At 39.1% G+C, this 24,190-nt stretch overlaps 1 protein-coding gene across 30 annotated transcripts in view; it reads right to left on the bottom strand.

Annotated features, from left to right (window-relative positions):
• PDE4DIP (phosphodiesterase 4D interacting protein) overlaps window positions 1-24,190 on the bottom strand; it is a 197,493-nt gene that overhangs the window by 94,729 nt on the left and 78,574 nt on the right. For 8 of the 30 annotated variants that reach the window (XM_087962485.1, XM_087962488.1, XM_087962490.1 and 5 more), the window contains exons 1-4: window positions 20,160-21,595; window positions 16,669-16,788; window positions 14,271-14,390; window positions 8,179-8,271 (exon numbers count right to left, since the gene is read on the bottom strand). In XM_087962485.1, the coding sequence (XP_087818611.1) occupies window positions 8,179-8,271; window positions 14,271-14,390; window positions 16,669-16,788; window positions 20,160-21,245 (1,419 nt within the window). In that variant the 5' untranslated portion in view covers window positions 21,246-21,595. Of the gene's footprint in view, window positions 1-8,178; window positions 8,272-14,270; window positions 14,391-16,668; window positions 16,789-20,159; window positions 21,596-24,190 lie in introns of those variants that run through there. The other 22 variants (XM_087962503.1, XM_087962506.1, XM_087962500.1 and 19 more) reach the window with 7 other exon arrangements.

The following is a 24,190-nucleotide window of genomic DNA, read 5'->3' as shown; positions in this document are numbered from 1 at the left end:
CAAAACTGATTCATACTGATGAAGATGGAAGAGTATTAATGGTTGAAATAGTGGATAATAATACAAAAATACTTCTGGTTGCAATTTATGCCCCGAATGACAAACAAGAAGAATTCTACAAAAAGTTTATAACAATGTTAAGCCACATGACGAATGTATACATTAACTGCATAGACATCTAGGGCACATTAATTTCAAAATGCTCAAACAAACTGTTGAATTGTCAGAGGGAGTAAAATTAAAACCCTGTAGCAAGTATTTAAACTGTAATGCTTGTAGCCAAGAGAAAAGCAAGGTTATTCCAGCAAACAGACTGAATGGGTTTAAGACCAAAGAACCTTTAGAGCAGGGGTAGGCAAACTACGGCCCGCGGGCCACATCCGGCCCGTTGGTCTGTCCAATCCGGCCCGGCCCTGAAAAAAAATCGCTGGGCGTGGCATATTGCCCTGCGCCGCGTGGCCCCCAAAGCTGCAAAACAGTGCGGAGCGCTCTTGGGGTAGGAAAGAAAAGAAGAACTTTGCAAAGGCCTCGGCTGGGAGTTCGAAATCGCCGAGTGCGACCTCTCCGAAGGTGAGTCCCCGCCGATCCCCCTTTTTTTCCGGGGCTTCCAGGCTTAAACTTTGCAAAGGCAAAGTTTGCAGGCGGGAGCGTCTTCCGGCCGAGGAGCGGAAGGGTTCCGCCCGGCGGGCGGCGGGCTGCTTGGAGCGGGCTGCTTGGAGCCACCTAAAGCTAGGCCGCTGCTGGTGGAGCCTTGCCCTGCCTTGGTGCCCCGTTCCCGGCTCGGCGGTCCTGCTCGGGCGGCACTTTAAAAGCCTGTTCCCAGCACCCGAGCAACTTCCCAGCAACTTGCGGCTTCCTTTTTCCTCGCGGGCGCTTGCATCTGGCCCTGAGCCGCGCGGTGGAGGGGAAACCCGGAGCACCGCTGGGTCGCCTCCTCCAAGCAGCCCACCCGCCCACCCACGGGTGGAACCCTTCCGCTCCTCGGCGGGAAGACGCTCCCGCCTGCAAACTTTGCCTGTGCAAAGTTTAAGCCTGGAAGCCCGAAAACCCGAGCAACTTCCCAGCAACTTTCGGCTTCCTTTTAACTCGCGGGCGCTCACGCCTGGCCCCGAGCCGCGCGGCAGAGGGGAAGCCCGGCAGGCGGGAGGGCTGCTTGGAGGAGGCGACCCAGCGGTGCTCTGGCAGCAGCAACAGGCAGTTCCGTCCGGGCTCCGCTCAGGTGTCCGGCTGGGGCTGTCAGGAGTTGCTACTGCCGGCGCAGCTCCGCGCGGCTCCAGTCCCGTGTTGCCTTGGGAAGGAAAAGGCAAAACCAGGAGCCGCTGAGCCTGAGCCTCCGGTGCTGCTGCTGCCGTTGCAAAGCACCGCCGCGGCTCTTCCTTTTTGCCTTTCCCTTTCCGAGGCAACGCGGGACTGGAGCCACGCGGAGCCGCGCCGGCGGTAGCAACTCCTGACTCAGGGGCCTCCGAGGGGGGAAGGAGGAGAAGAGGGGGGAAAGGGTGGGGGGGCGATTCCCAAAAAATCTTGTGCTGACCCGGCCCGTCTGTCAAATTTTAAAAGTCAATGCCAAAAAAAGTTTGCCCACCCCTGCTTTAGAGGTTGTTTTTGCTGACATAATTGGTCCTAAAAAACCCAGTTTGGGAGGTGCCTGCTATGTTTTCAGTATAATGGACCATTACTCACAGTACGGTTTCTGCTATCTCATGAAAAACAAAACAGAAACATTCCAACATTTCTTTAATTGGCTAAGATTTGCTGAGAGAAAAAATGAGGAGTAAAGTAATTACTTTAGTTACTGATAACGGGACTGAGTTTATTAACAAGAGATTCCAAACTATGTTGAAATTGGCTGGTGTCGAGCATAAACGTTCTGCACCTTACAGACCACAACATAACTCATTTGTAGAACGAAGAGGGCGAACATTACAAGCCATGGCTCGCACTATGTTATCTGATTCAGGTTTGCCTGAAACACTGTGGGGTGAAGCCATAATGTGTAGTAACCATGTTTTAAACAATGTAGTTAACACAACAACTGGAGAATTGCCATTCACTTGTTGGCATAGCAGAAAACCAAATTTAAGTTACCTACACACATTTGGAGCTCCAGCATGGGTGCATATTCCCTCACAAGTAAGACTGAAAGGGCAACATAGAGCTAGGAAATTAGTTTTTGTAGGTTACGAGGCCAACCATAGATCGTTTAGATTTTGGGATCAAGGCACAGCTAATGTTTATTGTAGCGCTAGTGCAAAATTTCTTGAGCACGTTGGGTGGAATAAATTGGAACAGGAATCCAGCAATGATGTTATTATTGACACCAAAGTAGTCCCTAAAGATGAAATAAGTAAACCACGAATAGCCATTAAAGAGGAAGCACAGGAGGAAGTAGGAGAACAGGCACAGCAAGAGATAGAAGAACAGGAGCAGGTGGCACAGGTGAGTTCACCAGTAAGCCCTGTATTACCGAGACATTCAACCCGAGTAACACAACCACCTGATAGATATCAGGCTAGTGTGGTATGCCAAGTGAATACAGTTCCTGGTAATTATAATGAACTGAAACTATATCCTACTAAGGATCAGGCTGCTTGGCAGGAAGCAATGAAAAAGGAACTGAAATATTTAAAAAGACTGGAGGTATATGAAAATGTTAAGTTACCATCCGGTAAACATGCCATAGGATGTAAATGGCTATATAAGCTAAAGACAGGTGCAGATGGGACTGTTATCCATAAAGCCAGGTTAGTAGCACAAGGGTTCAATCAGACAGCAAATGACTACGATGAAGTGTTTGCTCCTAGTCTGAAGGCTACTACATTACGAGCAGCATTAGTGTGGGCAGCTAAGGAGAAATACATTCTAAATCATTTAGATGTAGAGATGGCATATCTGCATGCACCTTTGCAACACACTATATATTTGAAGAACCTTTAGGTATAAAAAATGATAATACAATACTGATTGCTGGAGATTGAAAAAGAGTCTTTATGGCTTGAAGCAATCAGGATATGAGTGGAACCAGTGTATAGTTAAGGAATTAACTAAGATAGGTTTTGTAGCTGGGATGGCTGATCCATGTTTGTTTAAAAGAGAAAGTAATGGTATAATTTCATTGTTGCTATTGTTCACTGATGACATAGCATTAATCACCAAAACTGAACAAGAAGCTACTAAAATAATCTCACTGTTAGAGAGGAAATTTAAGATAAAACAGTTAGGAGAAATCAAACAATATCTTGGTTTAAAGATAGATAGAACTAGGGGAGGATACAAAATCTCACAGGCAGATAAAATTAACCAATTACTAAAAAGTTTTAAAATGGAACTTTGTAAACTGGCTAAAACACCAATGAGCCAGGAGTTTAGCCATAGTGATGTTCAAAGTCCTGTTTTTGATAAGAACATTTATCAGTCCTTGATTGGTAGTTTACCTTATCTCAGTAATTGGTCAAGGCCAGATATAGCATACAGTGTTAACCAATTAGCCAGATTTAATGCTGAGCCAAATGAAAGGCACTGGCAAGCTGCTAAGCGTGTGTTAAGATATCTGAAACAAACAATGCATTATGCATTGTATTTGGAGCCTAAGAATGAACTAAGTCTAACTGCATATGCCGATGCAAGTTTTGCTGCAGACATAAATACACGTAAATCTACATCGGGTACTGTAGTATTATTGAGAAAAGTGTTGATTGGATGGAGGTCTATTCGACAGAAACATTTAAGTTTGTCAACAATGGAGGCTGAATTCTCATGTTTGTCTTTATTATGTACAGATTTAATTTGTTATAAGCAACTATTAATTGATATGGGAATTGATGTAACAGATTCTATTGTTGTTTATGAAGATAACCAATCAGCAATACAGATGGCTTCAAATCTTGCTGTTAAGACAAGATCAAAACACACAGATTTAAGATATTTAAATGTGAGACAATGCGTACAAAGTAAGATGATTAAGCTGGAATACTGTATATCAGAAAATAACATTGCAGATCATTTTACAAAAGCCCAAGGCTCAGTAAAGCATAAGGCTTGCTGTGAGGATTATGGAATTAGAATGTAAGGTTGTATATATTGTCCTACCCAAAGGGGAGAATGTTAGGAATGTAAGTCACCTAACAGTTGAGTTAGAAAATATATAAACCAGGATAGACATTTTAATACTGTCTCTTTAAGGAAATGCTAAAATTGTAATTGGGTGTGGTTTCTCAAACGGCCATAAGATGGAGCCAGAAACCTGGGTTGTTCTGTCTCTTGTTGCTGAGAGTGTTGCCATTCCTGCATTTCCTTATTGACTGTTGCTGATCATCGTTAGTCTTGGATTTGATGTAAGTCTGTTACTGAACTGTTTTTGATACTGGACTTTTTGATTGGATTAACCCTGGACTGAAATCTGATTGTTTTAACTGTGAATGACTTGGACTTTTTGTTGAACTTTGCTTAACCATTTACTGGAAGTAAAAACGTACATTTTACTATACAGTGTAGCTGTGTGCTGTTTGTGTGTTATTCTTCACCACTCTCACTACGTCTTTCTGTGTGCGCTAATTCTCCTAACGGGGAATTATCTCAACACAAACAACTAAGGTAATTGTAAACAGGGACTATACAGAGAGCTTTAATATAAAAAAAGGAACAAGACACAGATGCCCGCTATCGCCTTTATTATTTATATTGACTGTGGAAGTTTTGAACAGGAATATCAGACAAAATTTGGGAATCGAAATAAGAAAGGAAAGATATAAACTACAAGCGTTTGCAGATAATTTGGTATTCATTGTAGAAGAACCACTAGAGATAATTCCAAAACTGTTAAAAGATATAGAGCAGTTTGGAGAGATAGCAGGACTGAAAATAAACTGAGAAAAAACTAAAGTTATAGTTAAAAACCTTATACGAAAGCAAAAAGAAAATCTGGCAGAAAAAGTGGACTTTTAAATAGTTAAGAAAATTAAATATTTGAGAATATTCTTAACAGCAAGATGTACAATGATAAAAGAAGACAATTATATAAAACTACTTAACCAAATAAAATTAGATTTGGAAAAATGAAAAAAACCTACATTTATCAATGTTAGGAAGGATTGCTACGATAAAAATGAACATCCTACCAAAACTGCTTTTCATGTTCCAAACAATACCTATAAAAATTGAAAATAAATTCTTTGATGATCTGAACAAATTGACACTGAAATTTATTTGGCAAGGAAAAAAAGTGAGAATAAAATTGAAAATGCTACAAGAATCTAAAGAAATGGAGGGTTTGGACTACCAGATTGATCTTTATACAGTATTATGAAGCATGTGTGATAACATGGGTAAAAGAATGGATAACCCTTAGGCACAAGAGACTGTTATACTTAGAAGGACATGATTTACAATTAGGATGGCATGCCTTCCTATGGTATGAGAAGAATAAAATCCATACATACTTTCAAAATCACTATATAAGAAACTCACTAATATCGATATGGGAAAAAATAAAATATACTTGAAAATTCCAGAATGGCTCTCAACGATGGAAGCCTTTATATACCCAAATCTAGTGAAGTTTGAAAAAATGGTGACATATAAAGATATTTTGGACACTGAAAGGAAATTAAAATTGAAGCAAAAGCTTGAAGAACAGGACATTATACTATCATGGTGGCCTCAAATACAATCTAGATATGATATAGATATGAAAAAAGTATGGCTTTTATAAAGGACAAATACCTTTTGACAAGACACTGTTGAACTCTGATAAGAATTAATTAAGAAGGTATATAATTTCTTGCTAAATTTAAAAATGGAAGATGAACAAATAAAAGACACAATGGTACAAGGGAGAAAAATTTGGCGATAACATAGAATTAGAGATATGGCAAAATTTATGGGAAAGGAACTATAGATTAACAATGGCAACTTCTTATAAAGAAAACTTATATAAAATGTTTTACAGATGGCATTTACCACCTATTAGGTTAGTTAAAATGTTTAAAAGTATGTCTAGCAAATGTTGGAAATGTAATCAAAAGATGGGCACATTTTATCATATGCTAAAGCAAAAATATTTTGGTAAAAATACACAGATGGCTAGAAAGGATAATAGGGAAACATCCAGATTTTAAACCGGAACTGTTTTATTAGGGATGATATCAGAAAAAATTCATAAGGAAAGTATGTATTTACTATTACATGTCTTAATAGCAGTGAGGATTATTTTCGCACAATATTGGAAAGATGAAGAAACACCACAAAATGAAGAGATAATTAAGAAAATACTAGATCAGGGGTGTCAAACTCAAGTCCCAAGGGCTTGATGCGGCATGCGAGGTGCTTAGATCTGGCTCGCAGGGCCACCCTGGAAACAGTGAAAGAACAGCCCACAGTGCCTCTGCCAGAGAAAATGGAGCTTGGGAGAGCCGTGGCAGAGAGTTGCAGGAGGCCATCTCAGCCAAAAACGGAGCTTGGGAGCCCGTTTTCGCTCACAGAGCGCTCAGGCCACCACAGATGCCCCCAACATGAGTGATGTTAAGCTGGCCACACCCACCCTGGCCCCCTGAGGTCAGACACAAGCCTGATGCGGCCCTCAATGAAATCAAGTTTGACACGCCTGTACTAGACTGTGCAGAAATGGGTAGAAAGATTTACATTGAAAATCAAACAGAAAGAAGACACAGAATAGTATCAAACATGGAACTTATTTTACCAATGGTTGGAAAAAAGGGGTGGAGAGTAACAATGGAATCTGTATTGTTAAGCAAATTAAATAGCCAGACAACATGATGTTTATTAAGCATTAAGAAATGTAATTAATAGAAAATTAATAAAATTTATTAAATGACGATGATGATGATGATGATGTGTGAGGATCAGTCATAAGGAAGTTTTTTCCATAAGTGGTTGTTAAATGAATGGTTGTAAGTTGAGAAATCTGTATTGTGATAATATTGGGTCTATTTCTTTGAATAATTAATATTCTTTGATTTCCACTTTCTAATCATGATTCTCATCTCACTGCATTTTTTTAATATTTATGAAATCATTGTTGCTTTTACATTTTAGGATTCTATTTCTTTCTGTTTGCTATCCATCCTCTGAGTACTATTGTTGTAAACATTGGAACCTACAGATGTTATTGTTGAGTCATCTGTCTATCACAGATTTATTTGTTAATATTTCCTGACTCCTGACTCCTCTATTATCATATGCAGCTACGTTCCTGTATTATTTGCCTTTTCTCCTGTCCCCTTCTTTAAAGCCATTCTTCTAAGGTTTTTAAGGCTCTAACCCAATGATGGCTAACCTTTTTGGCAACAAGTGCCCAAAACACACATCTGCATATCCCCAAAATGCAATATGTATCCCCCCTGCGCATGCCCCCCGCCCCCACATATGCATGGAAGAGACCCAAAGACCCGCTGGCTGGCGGGAGGCATGAATGTGCATGCGTAGCAGAGCTGAGCTGGGGCGACGGTTCACGTGCCCACAGAGGGCTCTGCGTGCCACCTCTGGCACTCAGCGATAGGTTTGCTCTAGCCAAGGCTCTAGCCAAACATATTTCTCCCTATCCTTGTAAGATGCAACCCACATATGCCTCAAAGCCTTATATTGATAAATTAGGACATAAACTAGGAAGCCTGTTCGTTTGTTTGTTTGTGTTTTTTTGTTTATACTTTTTAGTTTCCCAATTCACATACAGGAAACTCCGGGTGGCTTACAACATCTTCTTAGCAATTGTCTTCATACATTTTCAAACACAATTCAACATTCTGAAGTCCTGAAGTATTTTTAAACTAGAAATCTATCTTTCTAGTAAATTTGATAAATTTCTTTTTACTGCAGGCTTTCAACTGTAGACAGCAGATCACTATTGTATTGTTCTACCTGCTCTACTTAATTATTGGATTTAAGCAGGTAAAGAATTACTCCAAAGTACTCAATTATTTAAACTTCTTCCTTGGAAAAAGTAAGATTTTCCATCATATAATATACTACTGTATCATCTGTGTTAATGCTGGAAATGTTATAGCAGGCATATTTTGGATTTAATGGGAAACATTTTTTGTATACATTATATCTTTAGCATTCATTATTAGGGTTAATCATCTTGCAAAATTAAAAAAAAAAACTTTTGGAGAGATATAAACAAAAAAACATTAATTTGTAAACAAATTCAAGTAAAAGCCATACCTGTAATTGCCCAAGCTGGTTCTTATGTAGCATGTCTTGCAGTTTGACTATTTTCTCATTCTGGTTATGAATTACATGATTTAGTTCTTCACACTACAGAAAACAGGACCAAGCAATTTGAAATCAGAAAGTAAACCAGAAACAGGAGAAAAACCCAAACACTGAAGGATCATCAACTAGATCTCTACTATTGTACTTCGATCCGTACTATGGACGAATGGTTGCAGAAGTTGATGGAATTGTCTGAAATGGCAAAATTGACTACTTTGAGAACATAAGTACTTTTGTTTCCACATGGAGACCGCTTCTGAACTTTGTGCTTGATGTGGAAAAGAATGAAACTTTGATTTTGGGTTTTACCGAGTAGATTGATAGATCTTTACACAAATGGCTTGTTCATATTAATATGAAAAAGCAAAAAGTTGGCATTTTATGTTAATGCCTTATTTTACTGTAATGGAAAGAGTGGAAGTCAATGCTTCTTTTTCTTTTCTTATCTCTCCTCACTTCACCACCCCCCACTGCTTTTCTATTTACTTCTGTATTTTACAATATTTTATAACTCAATAAAAATGTTAAATTAGAAAGCAGAAGCCTTGCATTATCCCAGTCAAATAACTGTCCAGTCTATTTCTTGAAAACCTGCAGTAATGGAGCACCCACAATGCAGGGGGTTAGCTATTCCAGTAGCAATTCTACATTCAAAAAGATTATTTTCAGTTTCACTACATCTTGATAGTTGACTACATATTTTTTGGAAGTGATTTGAGTCAAATTCTTGACTTATTATTTTAAAATAATATTGAAAGTTGAGAAAAGCATCTATTATTCATGACTACAGCACTAGAGAGAGAAAGCAGAGCTGCTGAACTCATTCTTTGCATCAGTCTTCATGCATAAACTATAGCTCAACCTACTGAACAAATTACTGCAAAAGACGGACTAGAAATAAAAATTAAGATAAACAAGAAAATGGTAAGAGAACATCTGTCTGATCTTAATGAATATAAATCACCAGGACCTGATGGATTACATCCCAGAATTCTGAAGGAGATGGCAGATATTATCTCAGAACCATTGTGTCAAGAACTGGACTTTTCCCCTTGAACCGAAAAGAATGAACTTCTGAAGACTTAGATGTTTCAAAAGGAATCCTTTATTGAAATGAGGTGATTCCAGCCCTATTCAAAGCAGAGTCTAAATCCTCCCAGGCATGCAGTAATAGATAAGGGGAGTTAGGACCCCTCCCCTTATTTAGATGTATATTTTGTCAAACAAAGAACCAACATGTTAATTCCCCCCTCCCCTTCTCTGAGAACGTATCTTTTGAAGAGTTCCCAGGGAGTATCTTCCGGATCTGGAATTTTTATGGTCCCTTTACCACTTGCTATCTCTTCAAGAGGTGACGAATTTCTGGACATCTGACTCCAATCCTCCAGTTGTATATCATGTGTAGGTTATACAGATTCAATATAAGATTTAATATATTCAGGTTACATCAAAAAGGATTACTTGTACCAACTCCCCCCCCCTTCTTCTTCCATTGAAGAATGGCAGATACATGGATCTGACATCATAGATCTGTGACTATCTAGACACAAATAAGGTTATAACTAGAAGCCAGCACAGATCATGCCAAATGAATCTTATTTCATTCTTTGATAGTGACTAAATTAGTTGACCAGTGAAATGCTGTGGACATAGTATACTTAGATTTCAGTAAGGCATTCAACAAAGTAGACCACAAGCTACTTCTTGGTAAGCTAGAAAAATGTGGGATAGATAGCATCACCACCAGATGGATTTGTAACTGGCTGACAAACCATACTCAACAAGTAGTCCTTAATGATACTACATCTACATAGAGGAAAGTAAGCAGTACGTTACCACAAGATTCGATCTTAGGCCCAGCATTCAATATCTTCATAAATCAGCGGTTGCCAATCAATGGGCCGGGGACCACTGGTGGTCCACAAGAACATTTTGGTGGTCCGGAGGTCTTCCGGTTTGCAGGGCTTTGGCGGCAGGCAGGAATCCGCGATCGTGCGCGGTTTCTGCCTGGGCTTGCCGCTGGAGCGCCCCGAGCCAGCTGGCTTCGGGGCTAAGCCATCCCATAGAGGTGGTGAAGATGGGGGAGATCCAGCAGGGTCGAGGGGAGCCGCACCTCTCCTCCTCAGCTGGCTAAACTCCCTTTCCCGAAGGCGGTAAGAGCAGCGGTCAGAAATAGCCACCTCAAAGAAGCACTCAGCCGGAAAAGAAAGTGCAGGAGGAAGTTAAGAAGTGAAAGTTTTTGGCTGAACGGGACAAAAAGTAACAACTAAGGTACCCTGGAATTTAAATTTTGCAAAAGATACATCGCTCCCAAAGAAGACTCGGAAGCAGCGAACAAAAGTGAAAAGGGAAAGTTTTTTTTTTCACTCCCCTTCCTCATGCTGACAACGAGAAGATCTGAATAAAGAAATTGGAAAAATCCGCTTTGGCACTAACAGGTAATTAAATTGGAAATATAATTAAATGCCAAAGGGACAATAAAGATTTCTGAACACAAAAAAATCCCCTTTTTTTTTTTTTGCTATAAGTGGGAAGGGAGAGGAAAAGAATAAGGGCAGGACTCGGAAGGAGGAGACTGCTTGGAATTCAAAAGAATTTAAAGTTAAATCTTAACAAGACTTCTAAAGGATACATTTTAACTGGAACTTTGCAACTAAATAGTTACCCCAAGAAGAGAAAGTGAAAAAAGAAGAAAGTGTTAAAAGAAACAGCTTGTGTGTATTTGGATTGTTTGGTGACTTTGGGACTTTTGGAAATCATATTTGAATGACTAAAAAGAATTGGGTGGTTGTTTAAAAAAAACCTCTACAATGGCATCACTTCTGGATGAACTGAATGATCTGGATGAACTGAAAATCGAATTTAAAAAATATAAAGAAGAGGAACAAGAAGGGAAGGGCTCCTTTGGTTCCATTTTCCAATTCTTAGAAATGGCGATTGGTGTTTACAAGAAACAACAAGAAAAGACTGCACAACAAGAAGATTGGGACAAAGAAGAAGCCATTTTTAATGAACAAGTAATTCTATCTGGGGAAGAAAAGGGAAAGGGGGGAAAGAGAATGGAGAATCCAAGACCTAAAAAAACAGCCAAAAAAGGGAAAAATAATGTGAAAAGGGGATATAATGTTGGAAAGCAACAGAAAAGGGGAATACAGAAGAGGGAAATGGAGGTGGAGAGACAGGGGGGTAAAAAGGGGAGAGAGAAGAAAGGGGAGAAGGAAGGGAAGAGAAGTTACAAAGGTCTGGAGCAAGATGTAAAGAAACAGGATCTATTCAGAGATAATGGGTGAAAATTTAACTGGAAAAGGGATTCTGTAAAGGTACATAAGATTGTATTGTTATATTTGTAATAGAAATAATGTTAGAAAATTGGAAACAACATATGATTTAAAAGTGGAATAAAATAGTTAGTGTAATTTAGTGAAACTTTTGTGAACAAAATAAATGAAATGAAATAAATGAGAGAATTGAACTAGGAAGGAATGGGAACATTTTAACTACTCAACGTTTTATAAAATATAAGTGAAGTGGGAGGGAAGTAATTATGGAAAGTTTATAAGTGTTTCCATAGAAGTATGATACTTATTTGAAAAGTAATGTGTAAAATGTTCAAGATTTAAATGAATATTAATATTAATGATAGAATTGAATTGGTATGGATTGTTGTTTTAATTATGTTATATATTTATAATTTTTTCTTTTTTTAAATACATTGTTTAGTTTTAGAATGTACCAAGCAGAATCTGAACAGAAGTTATGTATTATATTAACTGTTATAATTTTAGGGGAAAGATATAAAGGTGTCATACTCCAATTAGTGACCACAGGAGAAATTTTGCTTAATGAGAAAAGATAATAGACAGCTGAAACAGGACAGACAAAGAATATAAGCATGATGATTTGAATTGAGATGAAATAAATAAAATAAAATTAAAAAAGTTGAAAGAGGGGAGAAGTTATATAGAAAATGTAGAATGGTAATAAGATATGGAATGGAATATAAAAATGAGCATGAATTTGAATTTGTGTCTGCATGAAAAGATGTAACCCGGGATCAGGCTGCTTTCAAAAAAGATGTTTTATGTTTTCATGTTTTATGTTTTATGTTTTGTTTGTTTATGTTTGTTTTTAAAAATCAGTAAAATTTAAAGAAAAAGAAGAAAATTTTGGTGGTCCGCAGAGAAATGTCACCCCCAAAACACCCCCCAAAGCAATTAATCCAGGCTACGTGGGGACACAAGGCTGCACTGCCCACATGGGCCACGGGAACACAAGGCTTGTGTCGCTTGCATTGCGAAAAACACAAGGTAGTGAGGGGAAGGGGGAAAGGGCGGAGGGGGAGAACTTGCCCCACTCACCCCACGCACCTCGCCTGGCCACCAGGCTGCTTCTTTCCACTTCTTTCTTCTTCTGCTTTTGGCTGCACGCAAGGAAAGCACCAAAAGTCTTTCTTTCTCTCCCCCAAACTCTGCCAGAAATTAGTCTTTGGGATCCTGCAAGGCATCCTGCCCCAAGAGGCTATGCTGGCACAACAAGTCTCACAAAGACTCATTTCTGGCAGAGTTTGGGGGAGAGAAAGAAAGACTTCTGCTGCTTCTGCTGCTTTCCTTGCATGAAGCCGAAAGTCTCTATTTCTCTCTCTCTTTCCCCCTGAGAACGGAGATGGAGACAATATCCTGCAATGCCAAATAAAGAATGATTGATCAGTAGGAAAATGGGGTGGGGAATTTTCTTGCAGGCGTTTTTTGGGATTTTCCCAGAGTCTCTGCTGCTTTCTGCAGAGACCCTGGGAAAACGTCAGCAAGCCGCAGTGAGTCAAAATTCATATTAGTGTTCCGCGGGATTTAAAATTATGAGTTTGGTGGTCCCTGAAGTCCAAAAGGTTGGCAACCCCTGTCATAAATGACTTAGATGAGGGAATAGAAGGGGAACTCATAAAATGTGTAGATGACACAAAGCTGGCAAGAATAGCCAACACTGTAAATCACAGGTGTCAAACTCGTGGTGTCACATTGCCATCATGTAACGTTTTGCAATGTTTTTCCCATTTGCAGAGGTAGGATGGGTATGGCCTGCATGTGATGCATCCGGCCCATGGGCCGCCAGTTTGACACCCCTGCTCTAGATGATAGGCTCAAGGTCCAAAAAGATTTGACATATTTGAACAATAGGCCCTTCAGTGGTGGGATTCAAATAATTTAACAACTGGTTTGCCCAGAGTCAGGTTAGCTGTCGTGGGAAGTGTGGCCAATCCCTGTCCTCCAGCTCCCCTGCACATGGGGAACAAGCCTTCTGCAATGGCCAATCTGACCTTGGGCAAACCGGTTGTTAAATTTCCAAAGGGGGCTTGTCTGCATGTTGGTTTCACAGTTGTTTCAGCCTTCTGGATGCAGCTCCTTTAAGAGGCGAGGTTTCCAAGGAACAAGGAAGTGGGGTTACCATAGAGGCAAGGAGTTGATGCTCCCAAGAGCCCATGCGGGAAGGTGAAGAATTGCAGGGAAGTGGAGGGATTCCCCCCTCCACATTGAGCTGTGTTGTCAGCGGGGTGTTGTCAGCAGGAAAAAGTGAAAGGGATGAAGAATTAAGTTGGCAGCATGATCGAAGCTGGGCCCAATGTAGGGGAGACTACGGGATTATTTGGCCAGGTAAATTACTATACATACACACACGCTATCAAAGTGGACCCTGGGTGCTGCGCTGCAATGGAGAAACGGGCAACACAGCGGCCGGCACAAGGGAAGGAGGAGGGAAAGTGGACAAGAAACAATGGATGGAATCTTATCAAGCAGAGAAGCAACCTGGAATTAAGGAGAAACTTCCTAACAGTTAGAACAATTAACCAGTGGAATAGCTTGCCGTCAGAAAATGTGGGTGCTTTATCACTGGAGGTTTTTAAGAAAAGACTGGACAGCCAACTGTCTGAAATGATATAGGGTCTCCTGCTTGAGCAGGGGGTTGGACTAGAAGACGTCCAAGATTCCTTCCAGCTCTATTTTAATTATATTTCAGTCATTAGATCTATTCTTCAAAGAATTACAAACCTCATTTTCCTTGCTCTTTAACATCTCTTTCAATTTCTGGATTATGTGATCCTGTTTCTTGGATGCATGCTGGAGAGATTTCAGTTCAAAATCCATTTCATTCATTTTGTCTTGGAGCTGCTGAATACCATAAATAAATTTATATCACTAATTTAATTTTATATTTATTTCTTATATTTAAGAAAAGGAAAACTAGCACTAAATTGTCTTGCAACTCTGAAGTATCATTAATATAACTAGATACAATAAAGTATGTAAATGCTTCACCAGGAAGCTATTGCTTTCTGAAGATTATACATATATGCAAAACTTCAGAGCTGGTTTTATTTCTTCAGTGCCAAAATGGTGTATCCAATAAAGTTTTAGTTTTGGAATTACAAAGTTCTGAGGGTGTCTACTTTTCTTGGGTTTGCTAGTTGGACTGTTGACATTTAAGTAAAAACTTCAAATAGCTAAATTTTAACCAGAAACCCTGGATTACTCTACAGCTGACTGTCAAATAATGGATTACTCTACAGCTGACTGTCAAATAATTTTAAATCACATTTATTTAAAGCATTACCAATGTGCCTTTTTAGCAGGCACAAAATATTACAATATGGATTAACAGTCAAAATTATTTCTGTATTATTTTAGTATTACTGCTAAATGAATGTATGAATTGGATCTTGAAGATAATATATTTGAACACTGCTCAGTGCTGAAAGCCACTGCTATAGCATCCCAAAATAGCCATCCAGCCTTTGTTTCAGCACCTCCAGTAGGATTTTTTTCCTCATGTTTAATTAAAATCAATTTCTTGTAATTTAAACCTACAGTTTCTTACCTGTTTCCAAAAAACAATTGAACAGTTCTATCCCAACTTCTAGATTAGGGTTTTTCAAATTGGATGTGATGCCATTAAAATTTGTATAAAATAAATTTTTACTTGAACACAACCAATTTTCTATCAGTAGAGCTTTGCCTACTGAGGGGGATTCAGGATTTTTTTAAAAAAATCTAAAAGATCCCATGGTTGGAAAAAGTTTGAAAATCCATATTTTGTATGACAGACCTTCAGATTCTTGTCTCCCTACAGTTTTCTATTCTTCAACTAAACATATCCAACTCCGACAACCCTTGCTCCTATATTTTTCTTTCCAGGCCTCTTACTCTCTGGATTGTTGCTCCTGTTTGTCACTGTCCTTCCTAAAATGTCATGCTCAGAACTGGCTGCACTAAGAGATCCAGAATAGAGAGGAATAGTGATTTCTCTTAATCTTGACCCTACACTATTTATGCTACCTAGGATTGCATTTGATTTTTTTATGCTTTGCCAACCTAACAAAATGTTGGGAAAAATTATAGATATAGCTTTGGCTCCTGCCTGCTCTTCTATCCATCAGTAGCCTAGCTCTCCAAAAACCTAGCAGAAAATCTCATATGCTGCAGTCAGATAAGTTTTGAAAAGAAAAAGTGAATATGAAAATGGGCTGAATAGAAATTGAATAAAAAAAAATATTTCCTCCTCTGAATTCCTATAAGTTATTTCTTCAAATGCTGCCAACTGTTCTATTTTCACCTATTCTTTCTCCTAGACATTTGACCCTTAGCAGAGTATACATAGCTTTGCCCTGTGCTGCCAGGTGCAGACATATAAGCAGGAAGTACAGAAACACACAATATTTCTTTATACAGAAAAAAATACAGACACATCCAATTGGGTGCTACCAGTCAAGGGATTGGGAAGAATCTCAGACTATATGGCTACACTTTCCCTGCCTTGCTGCATTATGTGTTGTGTAAGGAACGGTCTTTTCAGTTTCCCAGGGCATACCTAATTTCCCCCCCACCCCCTTTTTAGAACAAACTATTCAAGAGATTCCCAAAGTACAATCTCACTGAATTTTTATGACCTTCTCATCTCCTGGTTGTGCCTCTCAGAGGTGATAGTTCTGGCCATCTGGCTTTTCTCCCTCCATCGTATCATGTGTGGGTTATACAAATTCGATATAAGATTAAATATATTCAGGTTACATCAAGACAGAATTTCTTTATCAGCCTCCCCCCCACCTTTTCTTCTTCCACTGAAGAAATGACAGATACACGAATCTGACAGTGTTGGCTCATTTGGCTGCAAGACATCTGCAATTTTTCTTTTCATGCACTGTTATGCCCACCATCCTGTACTTATCTCTTTGATTTGATCCTATTAAATTTCATAGGGCTAGATTTTGCACAATATTTCAGTTTGTTAAGATCTTCCTGCCCTGTATTTGCTTAATTGTTTCCAACCTTGAACGCCAAAACTACATTAAGGTGTATTCTAGCTAGCACACTGACTGAAGATATTACATTTATTACATAAATTATCTTGTTCCCAAGATAATTTTGAACATTTTTGAAATTAAATAAATACCTTATTTATAGCATTTAAAGAGCTGGTTTTTTCCATATGTTCTGTATCATTCCATACAATTTCCTCTTCACTGAATGACATGTCACAGTAAGTTAGCTGCTGATTAGCCTCAAACATATTCTGAAGAGACAAAGAGAATAAGAAAAATACTATTTGCTAAGATATTCTTTACCTTTCGTTGTTATATCATTTCACTAAAACTACTTGGAAGAGGCAAAGTGCAGCATTTATTTATTAACAAAGCTCTGTATTTTAGGAGGCATGCATAAGCGCACCAGCATGCCTACCATCCCTATCTCACTGTCCCCATTTATCTGTATTTACTTCCTTTGTTCATGTTTATGTTCATACCTATACTCGTTATCTTGTACATGTTTGACAAACAAACAAACAAACAAATAAATAATATTTTTTTAAGCTGCTGAACTTGAGAGGATTATTTAAAGCATCATTATCTTTTTTTCTGGCTCATGAAGCTGAAATATTCAGCTTTTTTAGTAAATAGCAGAGAAGGTGCTGCAATTACACAAGTTTGAAGGCAGTTTTTGCAAATAATTTCAAAATATAAAGTATACACACCCCTAGACAGAGACACCTTTCACTAAGTTATCTGCAATATAACTTTCTTATAACTATAAGAAAGAAAACTAAGAAATTAGTTTTTTTAATGGAATGCAGCTTGTCTTCTAACATTTTAGCTACACTATTAGCATAATTGCTAAGCTTATAGATGAGGCAGTTCAGCTAAGTGTTATATTGAACAGATCAGGGTATCACATAAAGGTGATGTATTTATTTGATTGTTGATTCTTTGTATTCAATACATTGTATTTTCTTTAACCTGTTTTATCCTGGAAATAGATCTTTTATTTTACTTTTATTTTCTTTGATATGGTCATAAGACTAGACTGCCTACCTGCCTATCTAATCTATCTTTTCGACAATTTTTTTAACCTATGTCTGAGCCCCTTTTTCCGTATTTATAATCAATTTAAGCTCACCCTAGATTAGGTATCTATATAGATAAAAAGTACTAGTTTAAGTCCAGTAGATCTTTTTAACTTTTTATGATTTTAAGCACAACTTAATCTTACTTATTGACTTAAGTAGGATTTCTGTATGCATGCTTAAGATTGTGCATACATTAAAACTATAGAAAGCAGCTTCTCTTTCACAAATTCCAGAATTAATTCATGATTTTAATAGAATCAATTCCTAGAGATGTTGCAAGAAGATAATCTTCAACAAAGCTCAATTCTGTGTGTGATGCTATATCTCTGGATTTCCACCAGAGATTCAACTTAATTTAACTGAGTTTTGTAATGTGAAAAAACTAGGAGAAAACAAAATTGCTGAAAGAAAATCAACTGTCATTTGAAAATCAGTTACTATACTGTAGTTACAGGCATTCTTCTACTTTCTAAAGTAATGAGCCCTGGTGGCATACTGCTTAGTATTGCAGGCTAACTCTGCCCACAGTCTGGAGTTCGATCCTGACAGGCCCAAGGTTGACTCTGCCTTCCACTCTTCCAAAGGTTGGAAAATGGGGTCCCAGAATGTTGGGGATAATATGCTGACACTGCAAACTGTTCAGAGAGTGCTGTAAAGCCCTATAAGTGCTATTGCATATAAATTAGCATTTATTGTTATATAAAAATAGATATGATAAATATATAAATACGAGGGCTATCCACAAAATAAATTATGTTTTCGTCTGTAGCAAGAAGGGGCGGAGCTAGTGCGGCCATCTTTGGTCTGTGCGTCCGCCACTCAGTCTGCATCTAGTCGTGCTAGTGGGAGGTTCGTATCGTTGCCCATTATTTCACAGCAAACGTTTGAAATGTGTGCTGCAATTGAAAATCCCGCAAGTTGTGAGGTGCAATCAGTGATAAGGTTTTTGTTGGCAAAAAACCATAAACCGATTGAAATTTTTCGGCAACTGTGTGAAGTGTATGGGGACATCATCATCACTGAAGGTGGAGTGCGCCAATGGTGCATTAAGTTTAAAAATGGCCGAACTATGGCACTCGAGAAATCCTGAATGCTTTCAAGTGGGAGATTTTTCCTCACCGAACAAATTGAGGCACTTATCATAGCGGTGAACAAGCTTTGTAATTCCATTGTCATAAAATTCAGCCGCCTGAGATTTGAGCCAGTCAGTCACGCACGCCCGCGTCGTCGTCAAAGCGCTGTGTTCCAAGCCAGGTCTTCATCCTCGGAAACAAGTGGTAGTCGCTTGGTGCAAGATCGGGGCTGTAGGGCGGATGAGGAAAAATCTCCCACTTGAAAGCATTCAGGACTTCTTGAGTGCCGTAGTTCGGCCATTTTTAAACTTAATGCACCATTGGCACACTCCACCTTCAGTGATGATGTTGTCCCCGTACACTTCACACAGTTGCCAAAAAATTTCCAATCAGTTTATGGTTTTTTGCCAACAAAAACCTTATCACTGATCGCACCTCACAACTCGCGGGATTTTCAATTGCAGCACACATTTCAAATGTTTGCTATGAAATAACGGGCAACGATACGAACCTCCCACTAGCACGACTAGATGCAGACTGAGCGGCGGACGCACAGACCAAAGATGGCCACGCTAGCTCCGCCCCTTCTTGCTACAGACAAAAACGTAATCTATTTTGTGGATAGCCCTCATATAAAGCCAATTTGATCTAGCGGTTAAGACATCAGGTTAGTAACTAGAAACAGTGAGTTCTAATCTCATCATAGACATGAAAGCTGGCTGGGTGACTTTTGGCCACTCTCTCTCTCTCAGCCCAACTTGCTTCATAGAGTGGTTGCTCTTGAAGAGAAAGTAGGAGGAGGAAAGAATATTATGTACATTCACTGCTTTGAATTCTTTATAGAAATAACAGGCAGGATAAAAATAATCTTTTAAAAATGTTGTTAGAGTACTATTTGTTAAGTATAACCACTTGATATATCAGTAAAATTTATAAAATTTTGTTAATAAAGTCAATGAAATTCATAATGCAGTCTCCTTGCATATGATATCTAGCATGCCAATGAGGACAATCTGAAGTGATATATTTTTATGACAATAGCAATTCCCTTAAAAAAACCCCCACAGAAAACATGCAAATTTTTATATGAATATCTTAATCAAGTCATAGCTAGCACAAATCTGGACTAATGAACTCAACTCTACAAGTCCTTTTAAAAAGATAACTCTTATTTCACATGTAAGGCAGAAAATAACATTCATTTTAATCCTTTGCAAAGCAATGTAACCGAAAGCTAAAAGAAAAAAACTTCAAGCAAAAAAAAGCAGAAAATGAAAATGCAATTTTCAGAATCCAACAATAATGGGTGAAGAAAGCAAGTGGTAAACTATAGTGGATGAAAAAAGCAACCAGTAAATTACAGGTGGGTTACAAAAATATTGCATCTCAAGCCAAAAGTGAATCAAAAGTATAGGATGATAATATTCGAGAATCTGAAAGGCAATATTGGAAGAAACAATCTTCTACCTTAGTTCGAAGTGGAACATAATCCATACATAAATCTTCCCACAATTCCTGCAGATCGGACATCTCCAAGGCAAAAGCTAAGGCAAAGCCAGGTTGAGATTTCAGCACCACATCTGGGAAGCCAGAAGAAGAGTTTTTATCGAAGTTCTGGCAATGAGAACTTGATTTTACAGGAATAGGTAACTTACTCCCTCTGGGACTCTGGACTGGCTTGCAGTCAAAAGCTTTCACCAAATTAAGGGCTACCTCTAACCTGTTGCCCTGAAGTGACAAGCTTTGTGCTCCACAATCACTTATACAGTTACACGTCGCGTTTCTCTTTGCCTCTGTGCCCGTTTCCTCCTCTTTTGGATGTAATGCATCAGCGATCGCGGTTGCATCCAACGATTCAAGGGACAATTCGGAAGTTTCTCCTTCCACTCTTTCTTCATCCAAAGGCGCCTTGACGCTTAGCAAGTCAGTAATTACTGGCTCACATATAAGTAACTCTTCACTACAAACGTTGGCAGAACACCTGGATGATACACAGGAGAGATTTCTTGCCACTTTTCGTGGGATTTTGCAAATTGCCTCATAATCAGCATCAGTAACGCGCAGCACAGCGCAACCCCGACACCGCCTAGGACGGCTTTCTGCACCGTGGCACGATTGTGGGTCTCCAACGCGTTCATCCGGCTCTGTCCAGCATTCAAACCCCGAATAAGCGAAGTCTTCCTGGAGGAGAGTCGAGTAGCGCAGATCCGGCAGGCTGGATACATCCGTCGTCTCGTCGGTGGGTTCGTCATTGTTCTTCCTGTATGTTTCGGCGATACACAGCTTGAGGCGGTCCTTTTCTAGCATTAGCTTCTGCAATCGTTCAATTGACAGCGCCTCGATGCGCGCAATAACAGTATCAAAGCGATATATGCGCTCCAACATAAAGGCACACTTGCTACAGATAAACTCGTTTTTGCCATCACGTGAGATTTCCTTGCCTAGAACATGCGAGAGCAAAACCTGGAAATTCAATTTAGTTGCGGTGTGGAAGATCCAGCGCCTCTGATTGCCACAAAGTTCCCGACCACAAATTCGACATGATTCCCTCATTTCGCCAGCTTCTTCCTTCAGGGGCCACCCTTCTCTTCTGTCTCTCTCGGTTACTATTTCCCAGCAGGGTTGGTTTTAGCTGACCGAAATATCACTAACTCAGATGGGAGGAGCAAAAAAAACCCCAACCCTTCCCCACAGATCTGCGTAGCTGAAAAATTCGCCTCCGTTCAATTTCTCTCCGCCCGAATCGGATAGCTGACTTACTTCACTACCAGCTGACTTCAGTATCACCTCCTTCCAAGAAGCTACTAAGCCTCCCCACTTTTGCTCAGGCTACCGCAAGACTGGGAAAGACGCAGCAACCCCCAAATCTTTTTTGATAGCGGTTCAGATTTCAAGATGGCCGTGACAATAGCAGCACATATTTCGCGCAAAGATTCTTGGGAAATGTAGTTTGCCAGACTTCCAAATGACTAAATAGTGCATGCCAAAAATGCTACATCCCTTCTCGCCGGCTTCGAACCGCGCCTTTCTTTTATGTAAAAGCGCGTGGTTTCCCCGAAATACACTGAAGGAATGTATGAAGCGTACTTTCGTATAGAAATTTCCTTACTGACTCCGAAACTATTTGATTTGCTGATTAAAGATTAAGCAAAGCTCTATAACCTCGTTTTAATTTAATTGCTGTGTTGCTGTGTTGAATAAATCCTATCAATCTGAGATAAAGGGTCAAACATGAATGGGTGAATTGAATACAAGATTGATCAAGTAAAAAAAGGGCTGAGCTGAAGAATGTATGAGGCTTAAAATAATTTTATTGTATTTATTAAATTTATATGCCTCCCATCTCTTGATTCTGCTCACCACAATACAAGAAGGATGCTGAATTGGGAGGAGTGCAGAAAAAAAGTATCAAAAGGAGACAATCCTATGAAGAACTGGGCACCTTAAGTTAGAAAAGACTAGGGGGAGATATGATAGCAAATTTCCAATAGTTGAAGGGTTATCAAAGGGAAGAGTGGGTGGACTTATTTTTGCATGGGTAGGGAAAAAAAACCAATTAGTGGAAGCAGAGGGAATCCAAACTCAAAATAAGGATTTAGTTTTAGTATAGGTTTTTTTTTTGTTTATTAAATTTATAAACTCTGCATTTTACCTTAGGGTAACTGGGTGGCTTACAATCATAAAAAACTGTATAAACTAAAAACATAACCACAGACAGCTACAATGATCTAATACATATCGATTTTACAGAAGACATTGTTGAAAAAGCACTGCGCAATCTAAAACCATCTCTATCTATTGGACCGGACAGAATATGTGCCTACTTCTTTAAAAAAAACTACCCACTGCCATAGCCGAACCTCTAAGCATAATCTCTGAAAAATCTTTCAGGACCAGCTCCTTGCCAAAACTATGGTCACAAGCCACGGTCATCCCCATCTTCAAAAAGGGAGACCCCAGCCTAGTTGAAAATTACAGACCAATCTCTTTATGCTGCGTCACCTATAAAGTCATGGAATCAATTATTAACCAATCCATCATCCTCCACTTAGAAAGAAACAACCTACTCTCTAATAAACAATTTGGTTTTAGGAAAAAAACTATCATGTAATCTGCAACTCTTACACTGCAAAAACATATGGACTACACAAATCAATCAGGGCAAAGCAATAGACGCAATCTACATAGACTTCTGTAAAGCCTTTGATTCAGTGGTACACGACAAACTACTCCTAAAACTAAAATCTGACGGTATCTCTGGACACCTGCATAACTGGATAGAAGCATTCCTGTCAAACAGACAACAAATGGTCAAAATTGGGAGCGTCCTATCAAATTCTGTACCTGTCAATAGTGGTGTCCCCCAAGGCAGTGTTCTAGGACCAACTCTTTTCATACTCTACATAAATGACCTCTGTGATCATATCATAAGCAACTGCATTCTCTTTGCTGATGATGTAAAGCTATTCAACACCACAGACAATACGGCTACCCTTCAAAAAGACCTTGACTATGTATCAGAATGGCCAAACAAATGGCAACTTCAAATCTCAACAAATAAATGCTCTCTCTTACATATTGGCAAAAAAAATCAGAAAATAAAATACAGGCTGAATAGTCAAGACCTTGTTGATGATCCAAACTCTGTCAAGGATCTTGGAGTACTCATCTCAAATGACCCAAGTGCTAGAGCCCACTGTAACTACATAGCCAAAAAGGCATTAAGAGTTGTTAACCTAATCTTATGTCGCTTTTTCTCTAGTAATATTACACTAGAGCATACAAAACTAGAGCATACAAAACATTTGCTAGACCAATACTCGAATATAGCTCATCAGTCTGGAACCCACATTACGTATCTGATATTAACACAGTTGAGAAAGTCCAGAAATATTTCACAAGAAGAGTTCTCCACTCCTCTACTCATTGCAGAATACCTTATGCCACCAGACTCGAAATTCTAGACCTAGAAAACCTAGAACTACACCGCCTTCGGTCCGATCTAAGTATAGTATATAAAATCATACATTGCAATGACTTACCTGTCAATGAATACTTCAGCTTCAACCAAAACAACACAAGAGCAAACAATAGATACAAACTCAAGGTTAATAGCACCAAACTTGATTGCAGGAAATATGACTTCAGCAACAGAGTGGTCAATGTCTGAAATACTCTACCTGACTCTGTGGTTTTTTTCCCCAAACCCCAAAAACTTTAACCTTAGACTGTCTACTATTGACCTCACACCTTTCCTAAGAGGTCTGTAGGGGCATGCATAAGCGCACCAACGTGCCTACCATCCCTGTCCTATTGTTTCTCATATATATATATAAGCCTTTAAAACAGACAGAAAAATAGCAGCCATCCTTAGAAACCCCAAAGATAAAATTGACCTGGAAAACCAAGGCATATATGAAGTCCCCTGTGCATCATGCCCGGCCACATACATTGGACAGACCAATAGAAGAATTAGTACCCGCTTGGACGAACACAAA

This window comes from Notechis scutatus, chromosome 3 (genome assembly GCF_049901735.1).
Source record: "Notechis scutatus isolate UNSWTSFEM ecotype Mainland chromosome 3, rNotScu1.2, whole genome shotgun sequence".
In the NCBI taxonomy this organism is placed as follows: domain Eukaryota; kingdom Metazoa; phylum Chordata; class Lepidosauria; order Squamata; family Elapidae; genus Notechis; species Notechis scutatus.
The sequence above is the reverse complement of the archived record's forward strand: the minus strand, read 5'-3'. Positions and strand labels throughout refer to the sequence as shown.